Source organism: Pteropus vampyrus, unplaced genomic scaffold, assembly GCF_000151845.1.
Source record: "Pteropus vampyrus isolate Shadow unplaced genomic scaffold, Pvam_2.0 Scaffold62, whole genome shotgun sequence".
Classification (NCBI taxonomy): domain Eukaryota; kingdom Metazoa; phylum Chordata; class Mammalia; order Chiroptera; family Pteropodidae; genus Pteropus; species Pteropus vampyrus.
In genome coordinates this window covers 5507865-5534499 of record NW_011888843.1, presented here as the reverse complement: position 1 = coordinate 5534499, position 26635 = coordinate 5507865, and the positions used below count along the sequence as shown (strand labels likewise).

The window sequence follows — 26635 nt, the reverse complement described above, 5'->3', positions numbered from 1 at the left end:
TTTTTCAGAAACTGCTCTACCTCAATTCTCTCTCTTTTTTTATTTCTTCTTTTTTCCTCTGCAAGTTCCTGCACCTGTCATTTCCGTTCGGTCTGATGCTGATCACTCTGGCTCTGACCCTGCTTCTACTCCTGCTTTACATACCTGTTTCTTAGTAAATGAAGGTATTCTCTCTCAATTTTCTAACAATTTTCTTTTGGTCTATGCTTTATTCTAATATGACATATTCTTTTTATCTAATTTATACATTTATCTACTTTGTTGTGTATGAGATCATAAAGTTTCCATTTTATAACTTTGTTTGCTAATGTCAATGATAAAGGCCAGTTATAAAAATGTAATGTTACTCCTGGCTGGAATAAACCACGTTTCCTGTAACCCAGAATGCCATTAAAGATGTGCAAAGATGCTAATCTTTGATGTGAAGTAGGTGTGAAAAGTGGATTGGTTTTCATGATGATGTTTGCCATGTGATCTCTGGTGTTAGAGCTATTAATTTATTTTATGTGTATCATTACTGTGAGAGATACACTTTCCTCCCTTTGCACACCATGTGCCCCGGTTAGAGGGGGATATGGTGGGTTTCCTAATTTACATTCTCATTTGGAAAGTCTCCAGAATGATAATTAGCACCAGTGATTGTAGACTGATAGCAATTCACCCATTTTATCCTCCTTACTATTTCTCTTTCTGGCAAAAATTGGTTATTTCAAATTTTAAGATGTAGTTAGACTATCATATTATCCCAGTGGAGTTACACTAGTGGAAAGCATTTTTGGAATGAAATCCACAAGCTTTTATACTCTAAGAGCTGTCTGGGATTATTTATACTACCTGGAAGCTTAATGGAACTTGTGAGCTCTGAGTTATAACCACTCTCTTTGTTGTGGGCTCAATCTTCACCAGTTTGTATAATATGAAGAGGAGGAAATTTATAAAATCTTGAGTGTGACTCAGAATGATTCTGACCAGTCTTCACTAAAAAGCCACATTACTAGTCCATTCAGATGGAAAGAATGGTGCCATATCTGTAAGTACCAAGCCTATGCTCTAAGTACTAAAGAAACATGGGAACTTAAACATATACCTCACTTTTTGTTTGGTTTCCCTGTCATAGACCTAATGTTAGTATGTTAAGACTGGATTTTCGCAACAATAATTAGGCCATATTTGTTAAGCTATTGTGAAAGATAGTAATTTGTTGATCCAAAAATAAGCTTTGACTTTGAGAATGATGGTCATATCAAAATATAGCTCATAAATACACTTCCTACTTTTGATTCATTAAAACACTTTAAGAAATTACTAGATAGTAAGTGATGTTTATGTATATCTATATGTGTGTGTGTGTGTGTGTGTCCCGCTGTTGAAAAGAAATTATAACTTAAAATGTGTGTACTCATCACTTTAATTAATGTAATTATATATTATCAGTTGATGAGAATTTCCTTACTGAAAGGACGAATCTTTAGATAGGTGGCTTGTCTCTCACTCACTCTCTCTTTTTAACAATTCCAGTAATCATTTTGAGGTAGGGTTTTATTGTTGTTTTAGAAGATTACAGTTTAGATTATTTCAAAACATCAGTTTGCTGAAATTCTATGATCATAAAAAGCTCGCCTTATAATATGGGAGTAGACAATTTTTTTGCATTTATTCTTTGTTATTTGTCCTTAAATGTTATCTCCAGGAAGTATGGTAATTATTATGGATTAATGTGGCTTCATATATAATGGTAATTATTATGGATTAATGTGGCTTTATATATAATTTGGGGAGAATGAGACATTTGTTGTGTGTGTGTGTGTGTGTGTGTATATATATATATATTTTTTTAGAGACCTTTAAGATAGGATTGAAATGATTATTTGAGAATGTCTGGATACTAGTATTTTAAATATTGTGGTAGCTTACAGTGTTTGTCTTCTTCATATAATCAGGTTCCGTATTATGGATTAGAATTTTGGAAAATGACTTTAATTCCCAAAAATTCGAGTTTATGATGCTTAAGATTTTGTGAATTTTGGATTGTCGGGTCTTTGTTTTACGGAATGTCAAAATTCATTTTTCCTCTCAAAATTAATGTTATGTTACTTATTTCAGCTATGATTGTGATTAAATATCTGATTCACTTTCTAAGAAAAGAGATCAATAATTACCTAATTAAAGACCCTCTGACAGAGAAGAGAAGACCTCTCTGTTGACTGACACAATAGTAATACACAAATGGCCAGGCCTTAGGATGGATATGAACCTGTCTATGGATATCTGTGTGAAATTCCCTTTTAACTGATAGTAGTTTCAAATCTATGACTATAGTACCTGTTTATTGCTGTGCTTTCCCATTTCTGAATATATGTTTTATTTTAGAGGGACTATTTTAGAAATGCATTTTGCATGTAGAATTCTTACATACTTTATGTTGACACTTATTTTTATTTAAGACTTTGAGAGTTAACTACCAGTTACATGATTTAGAGAGGAAATACATTTGATATAATTGTGCAAAATATCTAGTAATAAATTGAAATCATTTATAACATAATGTAGCACATCTGCCTCTTTTTTGTTTTTGTTTCTGGTATACGTACATAAAAACTACTTGAACTAGGGAAGGCCAAAATGTTGAAAGCGTTTTTAATATATTACATTTTCGCAGGATGGAGTCAATTGGCTGCTATGCACTGTGTGATGCTGCCGGACCTGCTGGGGTTGGACAGATTCAGGCCTCCACTTCTGGAGATGCTCGCTCGGAGGTGGCAAGATCGGTGCCTGGAGGTAATATCGAGGTGATGTGGATAGAAAGCAAAACCATTGAAAAGGCATTGGACAACTGTAAATTAGAAACAAAAATGGTTAATATTTATCTAATGTTTTATCACCTGTTGATAGAAAACATGAATCCATGATTTTTTTTTCAGTTTATGTACTAAACATGTTTCTGCTTGCATATTTGTTTACTTTTTTTAACCAGTGAGTATTCGATAAAAAGTTTCATATACAGGTTGTACACATGCGTGCTGCACACATACATACACTCACTTCCCTCCAAATCACACTCTCAGGTATAATCACATCAATCATATTCTAAGTGAATAGCCATAGTCCAATGGAAGGTACTGTGTTATAATATAAGGAGAAGGTCTTTGGAGTGGAATAGACCTGGATTTAAATATGAGTTCTGCCGATTATTAACTTTGTGACCCTGGGCAATTTACTTAACCTATTTGAAGTTCATTTGTAAAGTGGGGATAATAATATATTCCTCATGGGATTGCTGTTCAGGGTCAAGTAAGGTAATGCAAGTAAAACAGTGAGTACAGAGTCTGACACATTGTAGGAGCTCAATAAATGATAGCTATTATTTTGTGTTAATGGGCTTACCGCTGCATTAGATATTGCTTGGAATATAATATCACTGGGGACTTAGAAACATTTTATAGAGACTTTCCTTATCATGTCATTTGACCTGTGTAGCCATAGCAGTTTATATCATTCAAGATTTTTAATTTATCAAATACAATTAACGTATTTGCTCCTTTCCTGGTGCCCCTTCCCTCAGTGCCAAGTAAAACTACAGCATACTAAAATTTTCATGGTTTTGCATTGAATAATATTTGAATTCACTTCAAAAGTCAGTTATAATTAAAAAACAATTTTTATTCAAATTCTTATCAGAGGCTGCTAAGTTATCTTTTCAATTATAAATAGTTAATGCATTGATAGGTACATCATTTAGCAGTTGACTAGCTTCTTTAACCCCATGCCTGTGGCACTTTTGCTGAAATAAAACAAAATAAACTAAAATTGCAAAAGAAAAGTTATTATGAAAGAAAAGAAAAATTCAGGAGAAAGAAAAATATAATTTTGAAAAATAGTGTTCTTCTATAGAACTAATGCTATTACACAGGAATATATTTGCTTAATAAATGTATATATCTACACATTCACGTATACCTAAGATGTACTTAAATTGTTTTGTTGAAAACAGTTTATATCATTTTATTGAAAACAAATTATTTAAGTACGTCTTAGGTATACGTGAATGTGTAGATATGTACATTTATGTTTGTGGAAACAATACCTATTTGGTATACATATTATAAAGAAGTTCACTAGATAAGATTAAATTTCTTTAGGCTGAAAGAGAAAACAAATTTAATAGTTCTAGGGAGACATTTAACAACGTATAGAAATTTTAAAATTGAAAATGTTAAAGTTCAAAAATATTTTAAAAGCTTTGGAAAATGAAATTTAAAACCCAAAACTGATTAAAATTGTAAACATAATTCAGTCTATTAGTATTATAATATTTTCCAGTGAAATCATTAATTAAAATGTCTTTGATGATTTGCTGGCATCCAATTTATTCCACTTTAAGTACTTAATGCATTATTCGGTTAGTAGTTTTCCTCATATAAATAAATGTGGCTTATATATTTTCTAGCTTCGCTTCATTATGAACTTTGTAGAATTTAGACATCTCACAAACTGGTCTGCTTTGTTTGACATTCGGATCTGTGTCTTTTCAGGTCAGAGAGGCCGCGCAGGCCCTGCTTCTAGCGGAACTGAGAAGAATCGAGCAGGCGGGAAGGAAGGAAGCCATCGATGCCTGGGCTCCTTATTTACCTCAGTACATGGACCATGTTATATCACGTAAGAGTTCTCATGCTTTTTTATGAGACTTTTCATGCTCATCAGAAAAACTCACAAATAGGCTTGCTACTACCCACCAACAAAAGTGTGGTGTTTACCTGAAAGTGAAAACAAGGATCCTCAGATTCTGCTGATTCATTTTCTGAAATCTCTGTGGTTTGGAGTTTAGTTAAGGAAAAAAAAGCAAAAGTTATATAAATATCAAGATATTCACTAATGGACTGACCCCTTATAAAATTAATCCTCAAACAAAAATTCAGCCCTGTTTAACACTAGCATCTGCCCATTGCGTTATTATGCTTGGGGTACCCACTTGTTAGGTATTGATGTGATTATATGAAAGTGCAAATACAAGGCAGATCCTTTCCAAGTTGAAATTGAAATTGTGAATTCTTTAGAAATAAAGATCTGGTAGAATTTTAGACCAGTGTACTATCGTAAAGGAAAAAATTAGCAAGGATTTGACAAATGGATTTTTCAAGTAAGTATAATTTGGATGGATTGGGAAAGGCCTTGGGAAAAATTGTTGAGATTTTGGATTTTTTTTTTTTACAAAATAAAACCTTTGTAAAGTGTTGCTAGGTCAAATGTGTATTGAGAGAAGTTATATTTGTGTTATCAATTTTATATCTTTAAAAAAACCATTCTTCACTCAGATTCAGTATTTTGATTCATTTATTCTTCTGAAGAATTCAGAATTAAAATTTAATCTGTTCTGAGTATAAGATAAAATAAATGAGCTTAATTTTTTTTAAGATAAAGTCTTTTTAACAGCCGAATGCGCTAACCGATTGCCCTACAGAGTAAGATAAAGTCTTAATGAAACTTTAAAAAATCTTTTTACTACTAAAATTTGGCCTGGGTTTTAGGTAGATTCATTTTAAATGACCTTTTGCCAGTACCAGTTATTCTTGTTAATTAGATACTCATTACATATGTCAAGACAGACAATACATGATTGTTTAAGAAGGAAATGAAAACAAGATCAAACGGGATTATAATTGTTGTAACTGATATAACTACCTGACTCTTGCCAGTGGTGACTGTAGTGATTGTTTAATTAAGGTGTATGACCTTGGACACTTAACCTTTCTTAGCCTCAGTGTTGTCACAGACGAAATGAAGATAATGAGACTTTATATGGTTATTTTGAGGAGGGAATGAATTAATCTTTATTAGCACATGGAACCATGCATAGGCCATGGTAAGCACTATATATTTGTTAAATAAATACATTCATAATCTATAAAAATGCAAATATATATTTTATATATAACCAAAACATCACAAATTAACAACTCCAGTTAAAATTCTTTAATCTTTTTAGCAAGACTATTCAATGAGAGAATATTGTTTTTCATTTGCTTATGGGGAATTTTTCCATTTTAATAAAAGGAAATTAAGTTAAAAAACCAGGGATTTTAGATATGGACTCCGTGTAAGATATTAGGCTTAAAGTTCTTATATAACTATGTATATATAATTTTTCTGAAATTAAAAAAAAATTTTTAAATGAGATTGGAATGAAAACTCTGTTTTTGAGTATTTGAATACTCTGAAACAGTGCTTCTTGTTCATTAACTTGTGTCTATTAACTTCATACTCTTCCAGAAAATAGAATTAGCTGATCATAAACCTTATTGAATCAAAGATCCCCTTATTTAAGGACAAACTACGAGACTATTACTGTAAATTGAATGTGAAACTAAATAGCAAATCATCAGAGATTCTTTAAAAGTACACTAATATGGAAATATCGAGAACCGTTTTTAAGACATCTTTATTTAGAATGGACTAGTGTAGAGTGGGAGAATGGATTAAAGTAGACTAAGTAGCTGGAAGGCTGTCACAGAAGGGAGTAAGGGACCTAGACCTAAATATAGATAAGGTAGAAGATAATTCTAAGCTTCAATTACAGATTGCCTATAAAGGTCCAAGAAAAACACCAAAGATTAGTAAAGTGTTGGACAGGTTGCCAAGAGAACTGCCATTAAATGGTGGTGGATGCTATTTGATTTTTTTCTTTGAAAGAAGAGAATGAGTTAGGTACAAGGTAAAGGCATTATATGATCACAGGTTACTCCCTGAAGCAATGATAAACATGAATGTGTTGCTAGGCAAGATGTCCGTCAGTGGGTCCAGAGAGGATACAGTACAAGTAAAATAATGGCAGTACCTCCTATTAATTGAACACTTTCTCTGTCAGGCTTTTGCTAAGTACCTGGTCTGTGTTATTTCATTAAGCTACTGCAATAATCCTGTAAAGTAGGCATATTGTCACTACCACTACCACTTTTCTCTCCCCAAATGAGTTAATTGAGACCAAGAGAGATTAAAGAACTTTCTGAAGGTCCTTCAGTTACTAAGTGACTGTCAAACTACAAAACTCATTCTCTTAACCACGTTTTATTCTGTCTTGCTTCCTCCAGCATCTTTAGATCTTAAATAGGGTTCGGGTGGAAGAGTGAGTAGATATTGGGATTAACTAATCTTGCTTTCAGATGGTACCATTTTCAGCCATATCAAATTTAACAACAGCAACAAAATGGAGCAGAAAAATAACAAAATGATTCTTAATGGTTCTAATCATTGTTTAAATAAGCATAAAGTAGATGGTTCTTAGGTCAAATTTAAACCTTTCCATTAATAAAAATTAAAGTCCTTGGTATTTAGTTATAGTATCCAGGAGTACTTTTTAATTACAGGAGTACCATTTATAAATTAATGGAATTAAGGCTTACGTAAAATTTTAATCTTATCACTTACTGTAATTGCATTTGTAGCAAAGGAGTAAAAAACCACACACTCTCCACATAACTAAAACATCTCACACTAACGGCTCTTGCTGTATTAATCTAAACTGGAACTTTTATGCTTAATGGGTGTAAAATTAGTTTTAGTTTGCTTTATTGAGAGTTTTCTATTTTAATAAAAGGATGTTGAGGTAAAGGAGTAGGGATTCTGAATGTGTGAAAGGAAGAGAAAGCACAGAGCAAAGGAGGAATGACCACATAGGGCCGTTGAACAGATTTGCTGTCTGAAGGGATCGCAAGGTCATGGAGCCAGCTGGTGGACAGCCTACACCTGCTATCAACGTGCTTGGAGTGAAATCGATTCTACCATTGTCACTGACGTTTGAGGAACATTCTTTTAGAAACGTAAAACTGGTTCTAGCATAGGAATCTTCTTAATCGCTAAAGAAGGTAACATGTTAAGCAATATATCTGGTAAATATACCATTCATCAGATATTTTCTTATAATTTAACCATCATAAGCATTTAAAAACATGTAATAATTGCCTGAGCAATATTGGCAGCTCCTAACTTATGACTGCACTTGGTCTTGGTCTAAGAGTCCCTTTGTTAGATATTTGTCTGAAACGCAGAAAATGCTTTTACCTGAAGAACAGAACGCCATTCGGGGCTGATGGACTGTGATAGCCCTTAGTCTTAGAGATCTGGAGTCTGAGGTTTAAATTGGGCAGTAACTTTCTCTGACTTCACAGTCAGTAAGTGATTGAGCTGGAACTATGATGACGAGTCAGCTGGTCATATTGAACTGGGGTCTTCTGGAATTTATTTAGGTACATTATGCGATAAAAGCCTTTTGTAAGTTTGTCAGAGAATGTGAGGAAAGCAGTGGGCCAGAAGCCAGTTGCTTTTCTTAGGATTGTTGAGAGCATTAAAAGAGAAACTTTGTATAGCATCCAGCACAATATATAATACATGTAGTGAATGCTGGCTGCTGTCCCCTTTCCTTTTCTGTACTAGATTCTATAGTTTTTTTCTTATTGCCACCTCCTCAGAATTAACTTTAATTTATATTGCCCAAGGATTCTGTCACTAGACCAGAAACTGCTGGGGAGGAAAAAGAACAATAGTTGGCCTTAACTGAAAAGCCAGTTCACAAATTTACATAAAAACGAAGTCCTAATGGAGTGATATGAGAATTTTGTTTCAGATAATGGAACTCTGTCCTTGAACCTGTTAGGATATATTTTATCACTTACAAATAGTCATTATGGAAACTTTTAATGCCTAATTTCTGATAGAAAATTTGAGGATAAGTGCATTGCGATTCTTACCCCGATGGTAACAGGACTGGAACTATAAAGACTGCATACATTCTAGTATAGTGACATGTAAATGTTGTAAATATTTTCTGAGTTTTCACTCCTTAGTATGTATTTATAATCACTTTTTAAAGTATTTTAAAAAACACTTTAAAAATTCTGTTGATTATTCTTAAGGAAGGATTAATGTTATTTCATGCTGTTGTATTACAATTCAGATGAAGATAAAATGTATAAGTCATCTCATTTATGTTGAAGGGAAGATATTTTGCAGAACCCAATTTTATGTCTTTCTTATTTGTGACATTCTACATGTAGCATTTTGATAATTGACTTTTTTATGAGGTCAAGTGCCTGCTAGTTTATGAAATATACCCACACTTGCCCTTTGTTCCAGGCAGTGACTGCTCTGAGGTACATGTGGATGGTTCCTGATTTCCTTTGGCCTGTGATGCAGAGTGACCTTATAGGGCATTAGGTCACAAGTGTAATTATTTCTTGTACGTCGTATTCTGCTTGCTCACAGTGGCTCATCTCCTCTAATTTCAGAAACATTAAACACATAAAAGTTACTACCATTATATAAATCAAAATCTCAGGGTGCTATTGTAATTTTATGCAGTTATGGCCATTGTAGTATTAATTTGCAAATTTATCATCTCAGATATTGATAGAAGGATGTGTAACACATCGTGTTTAATACATATTGATGTCATCAGAAAGAACAATCCTTTGTTCTTATCGAGTCCCTGCCTTTTTAGCTTCCTTTTGTGTTAAGGTTACCAGGGTTAGACTCGTCTTTTTATCCCCCTTGGAAACAGAATAGGATTTCTTTGTTCAATGAAAGACACTCCTAGTCAGTGTTTTGGGTTTGACTTTCAACAAGCCACACTGTAGTACCTATTTTAACCTGGAATTGAAGTCACTTTTCTGATGATTATAAAGTAGTGGTCATTCTGAGCACAAATGTGGATGGACCAACAATATGCAAGAAGGTAAGATGGAACTATATGTTATAGAGGTGGTAGAAAAGCGTATTATACTAGTAAAAATAATTTGAATATTAGTGCATTTGGCAGGCATATATTTTCAGGATTTGCTGATAGGGAGAGGATGCGGGAAAGGATAAGAAGGGGGTTTGATAAATATCATTTAGGTGAGCCTCCCTCCCCTCCCCCTCAGAAGGCCTTAAACTACACAGCATTTTTTCCTCTTTTCTTTTTTATATTCCTCAGTTAATATTCCTAAGAGTTTCTAACAGCCTTCTTAGGAATGATTTTCCAGATAACTGAGAATTTAAAAGTCACTAGATGCTCAGATTAAAAAGAAAAACATTAACCCTTTTTTGGGAGTAATATTTCAAAATGTCTCTGGCTTTTTAAAACATCTTCTCAGTAGCAAGAGTTATTGTTTCGGCTCATTCTGTAAAATTACCACCACTTGTTTATCAGAAAGAATGGACCTGTTTACCTGAACTAAAAGTACCCGGATTCATCTGCCTCTTGCATTTCATTTTCTATTTTTTTACAATAATTTTTCTTCCTCTTCTTTGTATTGTTAGTAATTGTCACCAACGTTTGCTCTTGGGCTGTTTCGTCTCACCCCTAAGTAGCTTCTGCCCTGATTTCTAATTTACTATTTCCAGTGTTCTGGGAGTGTGGAAGTCAGGTAGCCAAACTTATTTGAGTTAAATATATAAAATAAGGGTAAATTGGCTAAGAATAAAGGCTCTCTGATGAAAAAAAAAAAAAAAATTAAGCTTTAGCGTGAGCACTTTGTGCCGTCCCTGTTGGCTCCTCACATTCTGCCTCCTGGACTGACTTTCTCCAGTCCTTTGTTGCATTCTAGGTGTGTCGTTCTTTTGGGGGCGGGGGGGGGGGAATATTCTAATTGGGGAAATGATTGGGGAAAGAAAGGGAAAATCATTTGGTTGCTCATGAAGAACTGATAATTCTGCAATACCCCTTTTCTAATTAATGCCTGTTTTGTGAATCAGCTGAAATTGAAGGATGAGGTTCCCTCAGAAATATCTGGAGGATATCTTAAAGTGTTCACAAAGCCAGTTGGAAATGGTTGTGCATTGTGATTAGAAAGGGAAAGTATTAAATTATGACTAAATGATCTGCATAAAAAGTACTTGATGCTCTATGGGAATTTTTATATTGTGAGGCAGAAAGGGTTTTAAGACAAGCTGTATTATTCAAACTACACTATATCTGTGTTGTATGTTTGCAGTGTTTCATTGGGACCTACAGGATTTGTTCCTCTTTTTTCTTCCAGAGTGTCAGAGCTGTTGAGCTTAATTTTAAGCACTATAGACTGATCTTGTATTTAACAGCATTAAACTGTTCTTCTTATCTATATTTGCCTACTAACCTAGTGGAATAACAATGAAATTTCTTCTTCATCAGTCACATCTATCCCAAGGGAAATCTCTCCGTTCCATGTGACTTGAGTTCTTTGAGATGTTATTTAATATTCTTTTAATTTTCCTTATGTCCTTTTTAGAAGTCTTAGAAATGAGAAGTGGTAAATTAAAAATGAAAGCATTACTGGATGGAGCGGTTAGACTCTACTTCTAAGGAGTAAACAGAAAACTGTTATCAGGTGTGCTTAGCAGGATTAAGTAACTTCCTGCTGCCAGGAAAGTTCCTGTGTAAAAGGTTCTGTCTGTAGCAAAATAGCCAACAGTGTGGTTTCAGGTTGGGGAGGGGAGGGAGCCCTGTGACAGGTCTCCACCTTGTGTAACAAAGCAAGGAGTGGAACGGAAGGGAATTTAGTAACTTGTTCCTAGAGTAACAATGAGGAATTGGGATTCTGTCCAGCGTGGGGCTCCTTGCCCACTTCTTTCCCTCACATTCCACTTAGAGAACACTGGTTATCAACTCGTACCTGTGAACAAGCTTCTGGAGCTGAAAGGATTTGAAATAATTATAGTGATTTTCTCATGCCCTTTTCTTTTCCTCTTTCACGAGCATCCCCTCTCTCCCTCCCTTCAGTGCAAATATTTGTCACCTCTTCTAGAGTTGTAGCTGGTAGTGAGGCCCCTAGGAGGCATGGCTGGCTTTCTCACTACGTGCTTTAAGTTGAAGGTACTTAAGCCTCTGAAGACTACTTGATAAAAAAAAAAACCCTGCAAACTCACCCCCATCCTCCCTGCTCCCAAACCACCCAGCAACCAGCTGTGGAGAGAAACAGGTGGGGGAAGAAAGGGGAAGGGGAGACCTCATTCAACCTGTGACACACTGCTTTGAAAAAAATGATGTTCATATAGAAATGCCAGTGTACCTTTAGCTGAGGTTCTGGTGGCCTTTGCTGTAATAAATGACCTAATATTAGTTGCTATGAAGAGTATGATATTGATTTGTGCCATTAGTCTCTTGCTGATTTGCTGAAGAACAAAAATTTATAATGCTAATGGAAATAAAGTACTTTACAAAACACTGCACACGAATACCGGAACATGTCTTTGTAATAGAACAAGTGTCCAGTAAGCTTTTAAATATAAATTTTCTTGATTCTAGTACAGATTATTCTAGTTCAGAATCTCAGAGTCCTGTTCAACTTGCTTTTCCAGAACAAGAAGCTGAATTGATAATCTTGTGGTGTTTTAAATCTCAGACACTCAATATGCCCAGATGAATCCAATTTTGATTGGAAGTTAGACATTTATAATTTTATACCATATTTCTAATTTTATTATCTCTTCTATTAACTGGCTATGATATGTAATTATATTGTTTTAATATTTTAGTTCAAAGCCTTGTGATCTACATGTGACAGAATAGATCTTAGAGTTTGGAAGGAAAACAGTAATTTAAAGTTATTGCAAGAAAATGATGTGAACCTATTTTACCTGTAGTATTTTGATAATAACAGTTAATGGTAGATTTTGTTCTTGTGTTATTTATAAGTTCTAGGATTAAAGTGATCAAATTATACTAAAATATCTTTGCTTAATTCATTCTCCCTCTCCCTTTTTGTGGGAAGTATGGTATTTTACATTTAATTTTTATTTAGTAATATTGTCCCAATGATTTATTACATCTATTATCTATTTTATTAAGCAGATTTTGATACAAATAAGTGTTTTAAATGTGTTTTAATATTTATAAATGGTTTCAATGTGCATGACATTTTCAGACTTGGTTAATATTTTAGCACTTCTAGTACACAAACATAAGGAAAAAAAATTTGTTTTATTGGTTCGAGCACCCGAATTGACCCCAGCAAGATTGAGATTGATCTGGTTTCTTTCAGCCTGTTAAATGCCAATCCAGTCATCTGTAACAGTACTTAGTATTTTTGTAATTTTTCTGTACATATTTTCTGCATTTGTTCTATAAAACTTGGCCTATCACTTGAAAAGATTATCCTTGCTTCATTTAGAGATGAAAGAAAACCACCACAACCACCTATTTTATTGCTTGTCATTAAAAAAAATTGTTCCTACAGTTAATGTCGGTGCTGTAATTCCAGTTCTTTTTTGTAATCCTTATGAAAGGACTTTATATTTTACTAGGAAAAGATGAGACTTGCATTTAAAATGTGTACGTGGACTAAAGAACATTCAGCTTTGGGGAATGGAAATGGGAGAGGAGCAATACATGAATATTCCCACTGATTTTAAGACATATAATGAAATTACACCCCTCTAATACTTAAACATTATTAAGCAAGTTCGGTCATAGCTTATGGGTAAAAGACATATCATATTTTGATATACTCTTTTTGTCTGGCATGAAGTGAAGAAACCTTTTTTTTTTGCTCTTTGCTAGGGAGTGGCTTATTCAGGTCTGGTTTGGTTTCGCATTGCTGTTTTGCTTTTTCTTCCCCTAAAGCAAGGGCCAAACTTCAGAACAAATACTATCAAAGTCAGAGGAAATAAACTAGAAGTGAATCTCCTAATTCTCGGTGATGGGTCAAGGATTGGACATTTGTACTCTTAATCTAAAGTGTCATGGTGCTTTTTATAAAATAGTCACACAGGGTTTAAAGGGACCACATAATCTCGGATTTGACCTATTTTAAGGTGTGATCAGGAATCTGAGACCATCCCAGTCTTGTTCCATATACAAGTTAAATGGTACTGGGAGTCAGAAGCTTTTCCCATTACATTTCATCACTGCTTCAAGCTTATGGAGCAGAGATTCAAGCATAGTGATTATCCAAAGGCTGAGAGGGATGAGTTTAAAAGGCGATTTTACTTCCTCCTCAACCAAAGATCGGTATTCATTCATTTCATAGTTTCCCAATAATCAGAGAGAAAAATACTTTTTTTTTTTTTTCCTCCCAAAGGATTTTTCTAATGATGGATAAACAACTAGTTTACTGAACCAAATTCTTGGTTGGGAAGTCCAGTGGAAAGATGGGTATCAGAGGATCTGGCACCTTGTCCTGCTCCACCACGTATTAACTATAACCCCAGAGAGATCACTAAGCTGCAGTTCCTTTTAACAATTTCATAGTTTCTTTTTAGGTAAAAGGAGAGGAATGAACAAACCCAGGTTTTTCAGACATTTTAAGTAGCAAACTTATATGTGAAATTTTAACTTATATGTGAAATTTCATATAGTGAAATTTTCCCAGTATATGAAACAGATTTTAAAAATGTGGAAGAATTTCTTCAAGCAGTTTAAATCTTTTTTTGTTTGTTTGTTTCCTTTTGTTTAATGAAAAATATTTCTTGTGCATTGAAAACCCCATGCTGTTCTTTTGTCTTCTGGGGTTCGGTTTCGCACAACTGAAAATTTGTGAACTATCTGCTCCGTAAATGCATCTTGCTTTAACAAATGATCTCCTCCATGCCCACCCCAACACCTAGTGACACAAGGCAAAGTTGTAAACTTGCCCTTAGATGCAGCACTTCCTAAAATTCATTCTAATGCAGGACAACTTTCAGTTTCTGTATAACCCTTATGATCCTGTATGGCAGCCTACAAAATATATTCTTACCACTTCTCCAGCAAATGACTATGTTCGCACTGAAGCTTCATAGTAGCTTGTACCTAGCAGAGTGCTAGCACAGTATGTGCTTTAAAATATTGTTTGAAATAGTTGTTTCCTGGAAGCACAGAAATTATTTTGAATACACTACATAATGTTTGATACATACTTCATTATTTTGATTTAAAATGTGCTAACCTTTCAGATATGGATTGGCCAACTGTCTGGTTTTAGAACTTATTTGTTCTTATATAACTATAATTATATAATGTGAGTATAGATTTATATATATTCAGTCATCTTTTAATATCCATGATCCACTTGAGAAAATTCTATACTAATCACTTTTTGCCCATGTGACTTAATAAATTATCATCAGATGAGGTTCAGTCTGTTAATTTAGATATCCTTGCCCCTCCCCAAGGCATACTAAGTGCAGTAATGCTTCTGTGATATGTCCTATATAGAATCAGTAAATTGATTTGTATTCCTTCTTAAGAAGTAGTTATTTGAGTTTTGAATTTTTTTTTTTTTTTTTGCACTAAATATTTAAAGACTCATTTGGCAAGAGATTTTGTCTTAGATTATTTTTTGGTGGAGTAATTCTTACGTAATTCTGCACATAGTTTCTCTTTCTGTCATTGGCTGCAGTTGACCTGTGGCCTTGTGGTATGCATGGGATGGGCATGATGCAAAACATATTCGTTCTTGAAGTTGACCATTTAGACACATGAGCAGGCTAGCATAGATGAGTTACTTTTTCTTTTTCTTTTGGCCGAAGCATATTTAAATGCTTCTTTAAAAAGCAGGCTTACCTCTTTCCTTTCTATCAATTACGTGCTGAATAATCTCAGTAATGATTGTTAGAGAGGTAGAGGTTTGGAATTGTATTAACCTTTACTACTAATCACTAAGTCTTTTTTTTTTTTTCTTATTTCTCTTGAAATCTGCATAGAGATGGTAGGATGTTTTGTGAAATGATCCATTTGAATGTCAAGTATAACTTTATAGACTAGTTTGAGTAAAAGATATAAGTATTTTCCTATTCAGTTTTTAAAACTTTTTATTTTAGAATATTTCAAACATATGTAAAAGTAATGTAATGAATCTTCATGTACATATTGCCCAGCTTGAACAGTTACTAACTCTTGGGCAGTCTTATTTTATGCATACCCCTTTAAACACATCTCCCCTGTTATTTTGAAGCAATTCTTAGATACAATATCACTTTATCCATAAATATCTCAGTTGGTATTTTAAAAGATAAGGACTCTTTTTAAATAGGAAAATAACTATAATACCATTAGAATGCCAAAAACCCCTAATTTCTTAGTATTATTTAATAATTCTGTTAGTGTTTATATTTCCCCAGTAGTCTCATAATAGGTTTTTTTTTTTTTAAGTTTGTTTAATCAATTTGGGATTCAAATAAAAATCCATTTTTTTTGCAGTTGGTTTATACATCTTTTACGTTTCTTTTAATCTGTAGGATTCCTATCAATCAATCTATCATCTACTTGTCTCTAGCCTCCTCTCCCCTCTCCTTTTCCTTTTTTTGTGATTTGTAAAATAAATTAGGAAGTTTGTACTGTGGTAATTCGTGCAGTATGGTAGATATTTTTACATTTTCTTTAATTTTATTAGATTAAAATGTGCTAATGAGTGGTCTAGAAGGAAATGCATGGAAAGGAAAGAAATTAAAAAGAAAGATAAAAAAATTAAGATCATCTCCAAATTTTCTACTGTAGTTCTTAAAGTAGTTTGAAGTGTTTTCTGTGTGTGTACGTGTGTGTGTGTGTGTGTGTGTGTGTGTGCGTGTGTTTTAATTACAGAAATAAGGAAGAAATGAAACTAACTGCAATCCTAAGGATTGAAGACTTCCTTTTGCTTGAATCTTAATAATTGTATCTTATATGCAGAATAAAAAAAATTCTCCCTCTAATAGTTTATTAGAAATAAATGGAAAATTTAAGGATTCATTTTCTGACTGGTGATTAATTAGTCCCACATAGTTTGAAAAATATAATTGTCGTAAGACAGATATAAATAGTATACATAGGAAAAGGAGAAGAAGCTATTAATTCTTTTTTGAAGACTAAATTTTATTAACATATTCCAATCTCAAATTTCTTGACCATTTGGTGATCATTCTCAGAGTAGTATATCTCTTCATTATAGATTTTCTCCATTCCCAAAGAAACAATCTCATTTTGTAGATTCATCAGAATAAGCTTTTATCAATCTGTCTAAAAATATACCAGCTGGAATGTAAAGCAATGTTGTTATTTGACCAAATTGCATTGTGCAAATACTCAGAGCATGACATTGTTGTAGGTGTTGGATATTTTGTGTTAATTTAATTCAGTGGTCTCCATCTCCATGTGGATGTTTATAGCCACTTCAAACTTATCATCTTTATCTATAAATTTTTTTATTACTTTTTGATACTGCCATCACTTTGATTATATATATGTCCAATGGAAATATACACTAATTTTAGAAATGTTTCTATAGTCTATTATATGTAATGATTGAAGATTTATTAAGGATCAAAGATGATACTATTTCCTTGGTTAAAAGTATTGTATTTTTAAAGAATGTAATGATTTTATTTTAGTGTTACAGTAGGAAATTTAATCTTAATTAGATAATAGTCACTATCTGGAGAAAAGATCTTAATCAACCTTGGGACAGCACATTTCTATCAATAATATTGGTTATAGGTGGGAGAAGGGTGAATAGATACTGATATGATCCTTTTGTATAAAACATATCCTACTTCACCTGACTTGAAGATTTTGACTTGGAGCTTTGAGAATCATTAGAACAGTGCTTCTTAGCATAGTGATTCTGCACACTCCCCATCCCCACACTTGGTAGCACTCAGAGACATCTTTGTTTGTCACAGCTGGGGGAGGGTATAATCCTGCCAGCTAGAGAGGCTGGAGGCCAATGATGCTGCTAGATATGACTGCCCTGATCCCCCAAAATTGTTCAATATAAAGCCTTAGTAGTGATGAGGTTAAGAAACCCTGGGCTAGAGCAATTAAAAATGAGAAATTTCTTGCCTTGTCTTCAGTTACACTTGTAAGGGATAGTGTGCATATGCTTATGTGATTGAGGATGATACAGCAGATATAGATAGTATTTTCCAGTGGTATTTATATAAAATTAAATTACCTAGTTTATTTGCATTTAGTGTTTCCTGTTTCTTTTAATAATATTCATTATGTAACTTGTATGATAGGAATTTTGAATTGTAATAAGAATATGTAAAATAGATATACATGGCCATATGCTAAAACTTCATTTATGAACGCTCTGCATATTTGCTTTCATAAATAACAAAAGATTAAAAATAACTTTTAGTAAATGTCCTCATCAATCTATATTATCATATATAGAAAGATCTTCAATCTTTCCTCTCTCCTTTCCCTCTCTATTCAGCAGCTATTTATTAAGTGCTAAACACAGCTCTAGACGCCAGGGGATATAATGATTCATAAGATAGTCATGGTCCCTGTCTTCATGGAGCTTATTTTCTGTTAGGAAGACAGGTAATAAAACAGTGTGATAAGAGCTATATTATAGAGACCATACAGACTTATGGGAGTGTCAGCAGAGACAAGGGCAATGACATGTAAACATGGAAAATAACCATTACATTTGGAAATTCCAGGGGCTTAATGTAAAATAAATATATTCAGAGGGCAATACTAATAAAACTTTTTTAAGTTTGAAACAGTTTTAACTACATAAATCTATTTTAATTTTATCTAAGTTTAGAATTTCTATTTTTGCAATATAATAGGAAGGATAAGTGTAACAGGATGACAATATTTTAATTAAATATTGAGATCGCATATTTTTATTCTTTATGTATTCTGCTTTTTTATTCGTCAGGATTGTGACATTTAATACTCATTACAAATACGCAATTAAAAAATTATTGTAGTACTGCTGGAAATATTTTAGGTGCTGTGGAGGTCATAAAAGAGCTGGAAACATTAAGATAAAATATAGTTGTGCATATATATCATGTAACATTTAATGAAGCACTTATAACATGTAAAGCACTTCTTAGAAGAGTGCCTGGTACATACCAAGCATTATATATTTTTATATATTGGCCTCTATTATTTTCATCATCATTATCATAAGTAAAAAGTATTTGAAAAGAATGTGTAAGACAGCCTGATAAAATATGGACGTATACCTATTTATGCTAAAAGAATTAAACACATTTTTAAGGTGTGCTATGAAACATTCCAAAGGAACTGTTGAGTGGAGTGGTTGCAATATCAGATATCATGGATTCTCATGACATCAAGTGAATGGGAGTCTTTCATTTAACCTCTTTAAAGCATAGTTCTTTATTGTTGGCATTCTCTAAGAGTAGTTGATCTACTTTTGTTCATCTTCTCAAGTTTAATGAGTTAAGTGATTCTGTACTTCCTTTCTTGGTACTTTGTCACCTCTCAGCCAGACTTTGCCACCAGACTGGGGGAGAAAATTTGAATTCTAATCTAAGAGTGGCTGCCTAATTTAAAAACATTTTAAGTTTTATTTTTATTTGTGGGATTGGGTTAAAAAATGGAAGTTTATATTCTTTACACACTGTAGTATCTCTGCTATCTTAGTATTCATCCAATTCATTTTTCATTCTTTTTACAATTTTGATTGCAAGTTAATTCTTTAAAAGCTCTGCCAGAGGCATGATTGGTTGCTCCCTTAGTTAATTCAACTTTCCATCCTCCTCTAAATCACCAGTTAGATATAAATAGTCTTTAAAATAAATTGTGAGATTTAATCAGTGTAATGTGGAATAATGATATGCTTCTATAGATGCATTATGCTCATTACAGTATATGAATGGTTTTATATCTTCAGCAGTTTGATGCCATTTTGTCATGTTTCCAGGCTGAAGTAAATATATTTCATGTACCTGATTACTTAGTTTTCTTTGAGTTTTACCATGTTATTTCTATCTTTATAGTCCATGTATGAACATTTATTTATATTTGAGACATAATTTATAGTTCCTTATGATAATGAAGCTATACAATCTTCATAAAAATAGATAGATAGATGTAAGTACTTCATTGAGATATTCTTGGGGCTAAGGTCCAAGACCCTATTTTTGGTCCCAAATGACCCAGCACCAAGCACTTAGCAGGTACCTAACTGAGATGTAGACCTTTTATAATGCTGAGTTGTTGCTCAGATCATTTCAGCATTGGCCATAGGGAGCTCTTTAAAATTGGCCCCAGTGTTATTTTGCTATGATTCCATCTTTTTTTTAAGCACTTTCCCATCATCTTGTATTTTCCCTGCCCCAGCCCTAGAATCAGCCACTTTTCCAAGGTGTCCTGGTTCCCTCCAGTGGAGGTATTAGAAACTAAGATCTGGACTCTAGGTGTGCTTATTTTACTGGGACGTCATTGCTTCTTGGCCCTCTCACTGGACAGAATTGTTAAATATATTTATGCATACCCATGTATACCCACATATCTACAATTATTTCTGTAGCTGTCCATCTCTTCATGTATGTTAAAATAGACACGAATTCATGCTATTTCCAATTTTAATCCACCACCACAGGATACAGTCTAGTCTTCCCCTTTTGCTTATTTGTATTTTCTTTCTCTGAGTATGAGAAATCTCTCGTCATCTGTAATAGATTTACTTGTTTTTTCAACTCTAGTAGACACATAAAGTGTCTACTAGAGTTGAAAAAATTTAGAATTGCTAAATTTAGAATTGCTAAAATTTAGAATTGCTAAAATTTAGAATTGCTAAATCAGTTTACCAACTGGAATACAGTATTCGTATGCAGTCCTTTTTGTCTTTAGCTTTATAGTAAGCAGTGTTTTGTTGTTTTTCCAGTTCCTTGGGTAAACTCCTTTTTTTATGTGCCCTTCAGTGAAGTTAGGTCATACATTTATAACATTCATTTGTCATGGTCTGCAGTTCATCCTGGATTCCCCACCATTCTCATTAATTCATTTTTAAAATTTTCATGCAGTGGAGTTTACTCTTGGGTATGTAGGGTATATAGGTCTTGGAGTTTTGGCAAATGAATAGAGTCAGGTATCTGCCATCACAGTGCCATACAGGACATTTCCAACACCTTGGAAATATCCTTTTGTAGCCTCTTTGTAATCAATCCCACCTCCACCCCGTCAACCACTGATCTGTTCTCCATCCTTATAATTTTGCGTTTTTCAAAATTTTATATAAATGGGATCATACAGCATGTAGCCTTTTGGGTTTAGTTTCTTTCACTTGGGAAAATATATTTAAGATTCATCCATATCATTGTACGAATCAATAGTTCATTCTTTTTATTGCTAAATAGCATTCCATTATATGGCTGTGCCAAGGTTGGTTTATGCATTCATCTGTTTAAGGACATCTGGATTGTTTTCAGGTTTTCATGGTTATGAATAAGCTACAGTAAATATTCATGTTTAGGATTTTGCATGAATATAAGATTTTAATTCATTTGAGCAAATACCCAGGATTGGAATTTTTAGGTTATATGGTAAGCATGAGTATAATTATTTAAAAAAAAACAAAACTGCCAGATGGTTTTCCCTTTCTACTAGCAATGAATGTCTGCTTAGGTGTTTTGCCAAGCTTTTTTAATAAAGTCCAGTTTATCAGTTTTTATCTTTCTTGACTCATGCTTTTGGTGTTGTATCTAAAAACTCATTGGTAAAACCCATGGTTATGCAGATTTTCACCTGTGTTTCTTCCGGAAGTGTTGTAGCTTTATGTTTATCTTATGACTTGGCTTTTCCATTCATCTACAAGTAACATTCTTGCTTGTTCATCCTTTTTCACTTATAACATATCTTCCATGTCATTAACATTACTATCTATATTTAATGCATCTTATGAGTTTTGCCTATAGAATCACAAGCTACGTGTTTATTTACTATGTATATTTAACACTTCTTGTGAGTTTCATCAACTCAAATGTTTTTCTGATCTGTAGAAGAACTTAATATTCTCAAATAATGAAGTCAAAGCACATTACAATGTTTAAGTTATTGTGAAGAAATTGTTGGAATATCACAAATGCCTTAGAGTGTGATCTTATAGCATATTGCTGCCAATTAAATGCATCATCTACTAGGATGATAGTAAAACAAGATGGCTGTGTCTTACTTTTCAAGTTAATTATTCACTGCGTGTTAAGAGATTGCAAGGTTGAAAGCTTTCCTACTTCTGTGTGTTTATGTGCATGTGCTGTGTGTGTGAAGGTATTTAAAAATAACATAATTAGCAGTAATAGAAGTCATCATAGGATAGATTGATTCTTTGAAATGTAAATATTTGAGTGTCTTTGCCTTCAAGTGTCTTATCTTTCCAGATAAGATGTCTGGAAATGTCACTCTAAAAGGAGGGAAGCAGTGCTTAATAAAAGATTTTTTAAAAGACAAATAAATAGGTTTGTCAAATAGGATAAAAGTTGAATTTGAATTCAGAGGGACATAAAGTACTTCTGGAGAAAAACTAATAAATAAGCTAAAATTAGTAATATCAGAAGCAATGATAATATTAATGATACTAATAATGTTGTTTATTGAGCACTTACTACATCCCAGGTGCTGTGCTAAATATACCCCTTATATCCATCAGTGAGTTTAAGAGATAATATATCACTGTCTTTTATCTTGTATTCTCTGGATCGTATACAAGGATACAAGGCAGTTTGGCTGGATTGCCAGAAGTTATTGCTTTTCATTGGTTGCCTCTCTGGGACTGTCTGCTAGTATAGATCAAACTCTGCCTTCATAATTGTCTTCAAACAACTGCTTCCGGCTCTGTATAAACTGAATTCCCAGACTATTCCAATGATGAGAAAGGGAAGTTATAGGGTTATTCTTACTTATCCTAAAATCTCATGTTATTAAAGTTCTTGTTTACTGTCATTGCATGGCCACCAACCCTAGCAGTCTTGTGGTTTTATTTACCAGTTGTTGACCTGTTCTATCCATCTGCCATACCGGAGCCTTAAAGAATAATAACATTCTTTCCTGTTTCATATTTTCTGTTAGCACCCTGTTTCTCATTGTCTTTTGGGCACTGACCTTAAATATCCTTTTAGCCTCGATTTCGCCTTTCCTCACACTTCTTATGCTTCTGCTACTCAGTCCTGTAGATACATGAGGGTCCTTTAGCATATGTCCTGTCTTCCTAGAATTTTCTTCATTTGGTGTCATTCTGTGGTAAATTTTTTCATATGTACTTGAAGACCCTACTCAACTATTTTCTTCCCGTGAGGTGGTTTTTGTCATGTGTTCTCTTCTTCACCCCATCTCAAGCAGAATTAAATGACTTTTCTTCAGATGAACAGTATAATTGCACTTATGTACTTATGTCTATATTTTTCACATGGCTCTAAGTTTCTACAGTATCAAGTCCTTTGTTTTATCTCCTTCATTTGCATCCCTTTGCCTAGCATAATCATTGAAAAAAAAAGTTGATGCATGAATCTTCACCCTGTCCTTCCCCATGTTCAGACTCACCTTCATCTGTACGTTTTATATGAAAACAACTTTGATTTTCTCCCCATTTGTACTTTCTTTATTTTTGAAAAATCAAGATCACTGGTTCTCAAACTTTTTTTAAAAGTGGAATCCTTTCTTCAAATGAAAACCTCTATACAATGTGTATGTGTATGCACCTGCACGTACGCGCGCGCGCGCACACACACACACACACACACACACACGCAAACCTGGGGAGATTGGAGGTCTCCCTTGTCCTTCTGGCACTTCTAGGGAACCCGTAAGGCTCCAAGTAGTACAGTTTCAAAATCATTGGCCTTTGTACTACCTCTGTTTTTGAGTCCTTCCAAATCATTCTTCACAGAGAGTTCTTTCTAAAACACAAATCAAATGATTTCTCGTGCTTACATTTTGTTAATGAGTGCCCATGGCCTCATCTCACATGTGAGCTTCTTGGGAGCTAAAGCTCTCTGTCTTTTTCACCTTTGTGTCTCTAATACCCGACACGGGCTTGGTACACAGTAGCCTGGGTGCTTCATGAGTTTTTAAGGTAATGAAAGAACTTTGCATGGTTACCCGTCTTCATCATTCTAATGGCTTTGCTTTATTCATATGGGCAGCACCAGCCTCTCTCTTACTTGGATCTCTCCCATCTTTCAGACCCAGCCCAAATCTTAACCTCCTCATTTTGAAGCTATCCTTAGTTTCAGCAGCCTTCATCAGTTTCCCGTTTTTTTATTTTTTCTAAAGTTACTTATTATTATAAAAAACAACATTTAGTGTACTGTATTTATTTATGTACTGCATCACTTTTGTTATTACTTGGTGTTGTAATCACTGCCTGGGTAATCTTGACAAAAAAATGAAACCCCAAAAAGGGTTTCAAAGGTACTTTCTTACCGAGGAGAATATACTTTGCTCAGTTCTGAGACATATAATTCTGCTTATAATTTGGGTTTCTAAATCAGCCAGAGGTTGTAATTTTAAGTCCATGCTTTGGTACAGTTGTGTGTCAAGACAGATTTGCCTTTGTTTCTCAACACATTGTAGGTAGAACAATAAATCTTTGTTTTATTGTGTCTTCTGAAGCCAAAATTGGTGTTGAGTCAGCTCATAGACTACAAATCAAAAAGAAATCTTTGAAAAAGTACATGCAATGAATTAAAAGTGTTAGGTGAGATTTTTACCATGGATCATTTTCCGGTTCTTGTTGGGAAAGAGGAATAATAAAGCTTTATACTTTTACAATTAATATTCTGTTGATATAGTACACTTCCTATCTTCTGTTCCTTGTACATTTTTCAGTAAATACATTTCTTTTGTTGTTTTCAGAATTGTTTATAATTACATTTTATGTGAGAGCAGTTTTCTTAAAAAAGTCAAAATGCTATTTAGGAAAAACGTATTTCATTTCTTTAAAAATAACTATCAAAACACATTTCCAAATGATTATTATTTTCTTATTCAGGCTTGAAGACATTTTGCTTATTTTTAACTGTATTTTTCATTTCTGTAATTGATTTATGGCCTTTAATACACCAACTGGTTTTTGTTAAATTGAAATGATCTCTATTTGGAATAAGGGATAAATACTCTTAATATTCCTTACAAGAAGACTTTTCTCTGAGACATCTGTACAGTTATATTTTATATTTTTGATCCTATTGCCGAAGGAAAAGTGGCTACTGTGTCTTTAATGGAAAGCAAAAGGTTATCTTTCTCTGGCCTTTGTGTGTATGTGCTGATGTGGATATAGGCAGCCAGACAGGCAATGTGTGCAGAGAGACTAAGGAACCGGCTGTGGATCGATAGAAGTGGTGTGAAGTGAATTAATGCGAGGCAGGCCGTCTGTCTGTCATAGGATTGCGGAGAATGTGGGGCAATGTGGTCAGTCACTGCAGAGATCTGCTTCCAATAACGTAAAGCCTTCTGCCTGAAAACAAACTCTAGATACGCACGTTCTGCCTTCCTTATTGTTAAATTTTTCTTTATTCAAAGTAAATGTTCCTATCAGATTATTGCTTCTAGTTTATTTTAATTGGACGATTGGAAAACCACAGTTGTGAGAAACTGATAAAATAAAACATACCTGCTATTTTAGGTTCGTTTTTAATCTCAGGGAAAATCTATATTACTATGAGAATGAGAAACATAATTTTTGTTAATATTTATAAATATTATGGTATATGTTTTTCTTTCAGCATCTTAACAATATTGTTTACTGCTTCTATCTAATCTTCAATGACATAATAAAATTATAATGAACTCAAATGATTTTATATTCCAGTTTCGGTTAAAGTGCTAAATTTTAAATGTTACTCTATTAAAATTTAGTATTTAATCTCTGATTATTAAGTTAATCACATGACACTGAAGTCTCTGAGTTCATATTATCCTACTCAGATATTAGCCAGCAGTAGAAAAATGATTATAATGGTAATTTACAAACTTTTGAAAGATAAATTTTAGAATAATGTACCTGATTTTACTGATGGCGAGATGCAAGTGCAGTTTTATTACACTAATTTTGAAAACTGCATTTCTATATTTACATTTAAAAAAAGTTTTTCTAAAGCAATTAAAATTATTGCATGCAAACTGGAAATTTGTTTGTGTGTGTGTGCACACCATGAATAGTGATCTGAGTATTTGGAAATCTAGATGGCATGAAGGTCTCAAAATAGTCTTCCCTGTCCTCCATTTCTTTCTTCTGCCACTAGCCACAGACCCCCCATACACTCAGGTTCCTTTCTCTGCCATGTCCAGAGTTAACTCATACCCAATTTCTGCTTCATTCCATTTTCCCTTTATTTTCTTCCTGATTCACAATATAGAACCCATTTATAGACACACCTATTGTATGGCATAATGTACATTCATTTTTTTTATTTTGTGAAACCTGTATTTGGAAACTAACTTTTTTTAAGTATCTCACTTCTTTCCATTAATTTTTCGTGTATTTTTATTGTATCCCTTTACTTTATCTCTTTATCATCTCTTTATTGTACCTTTTTATTGTATATCTTTCCCCAAAGCACACTTATTGTTTTCTAATATATTTAATAACATAATTTGTGTCATGGGATTGAAGGTATTCAGTTCTATTCAAAATGTGTTTATTGAACTTTTATGAGATGTTCATTACTGCCAGATATTATGGCGATACTCAGAAAGTAAATAAGGCTTTGATTTTATAGCACAGTTTGACAAGTAAGTTTCCTTATATCAAATATGTAAGAGAAAAGCAAAGTAACACCATATAAAGAATTGATATTTATAATCTTGACTATCAATGTGCAAGAAACTGAAGGTTCCATGTATTTTCTATGTGGACTCTTCATATTTCTCAGGAATATTGTATTATCTTATTGATAGTGGATAGTGATGAAGTGATTTTTATGTTTCAGATAATTTAGTTTTTTATACTAGGAAGAAAATAAA

General features: G+C 33.4%; 1 protein-coding gene across 5 annotated transcripts in view; it reads left to right on the top strand.

Annotated features, from left to right (window-relative positions):
- Nucleotides 1–26635, top strand: part of WDR7 (WD repeat domain 7) — a 293007-nt gene that overhangs the window by 101701 nt on the left and 164671 nt on the right. For all 5 annotated transcript variants that reach the window (XM_023531156.1, XM_011361110.2, XM_011361108.2 and 2 more), the window contains 2 exons: nucleotides 2660–2778; nucleotides 4533–4656. In XM_023531156.1, the coding sequence (XP_023386924.1) occupies nucleotides 2660–2778; nucleotides 4533–4656 (243 nt within the window). The remainder of the gene's footprint in view (nucleotides 1–2659; nucleotides 2779–4532; nucleotides 4657–26635) is intronic.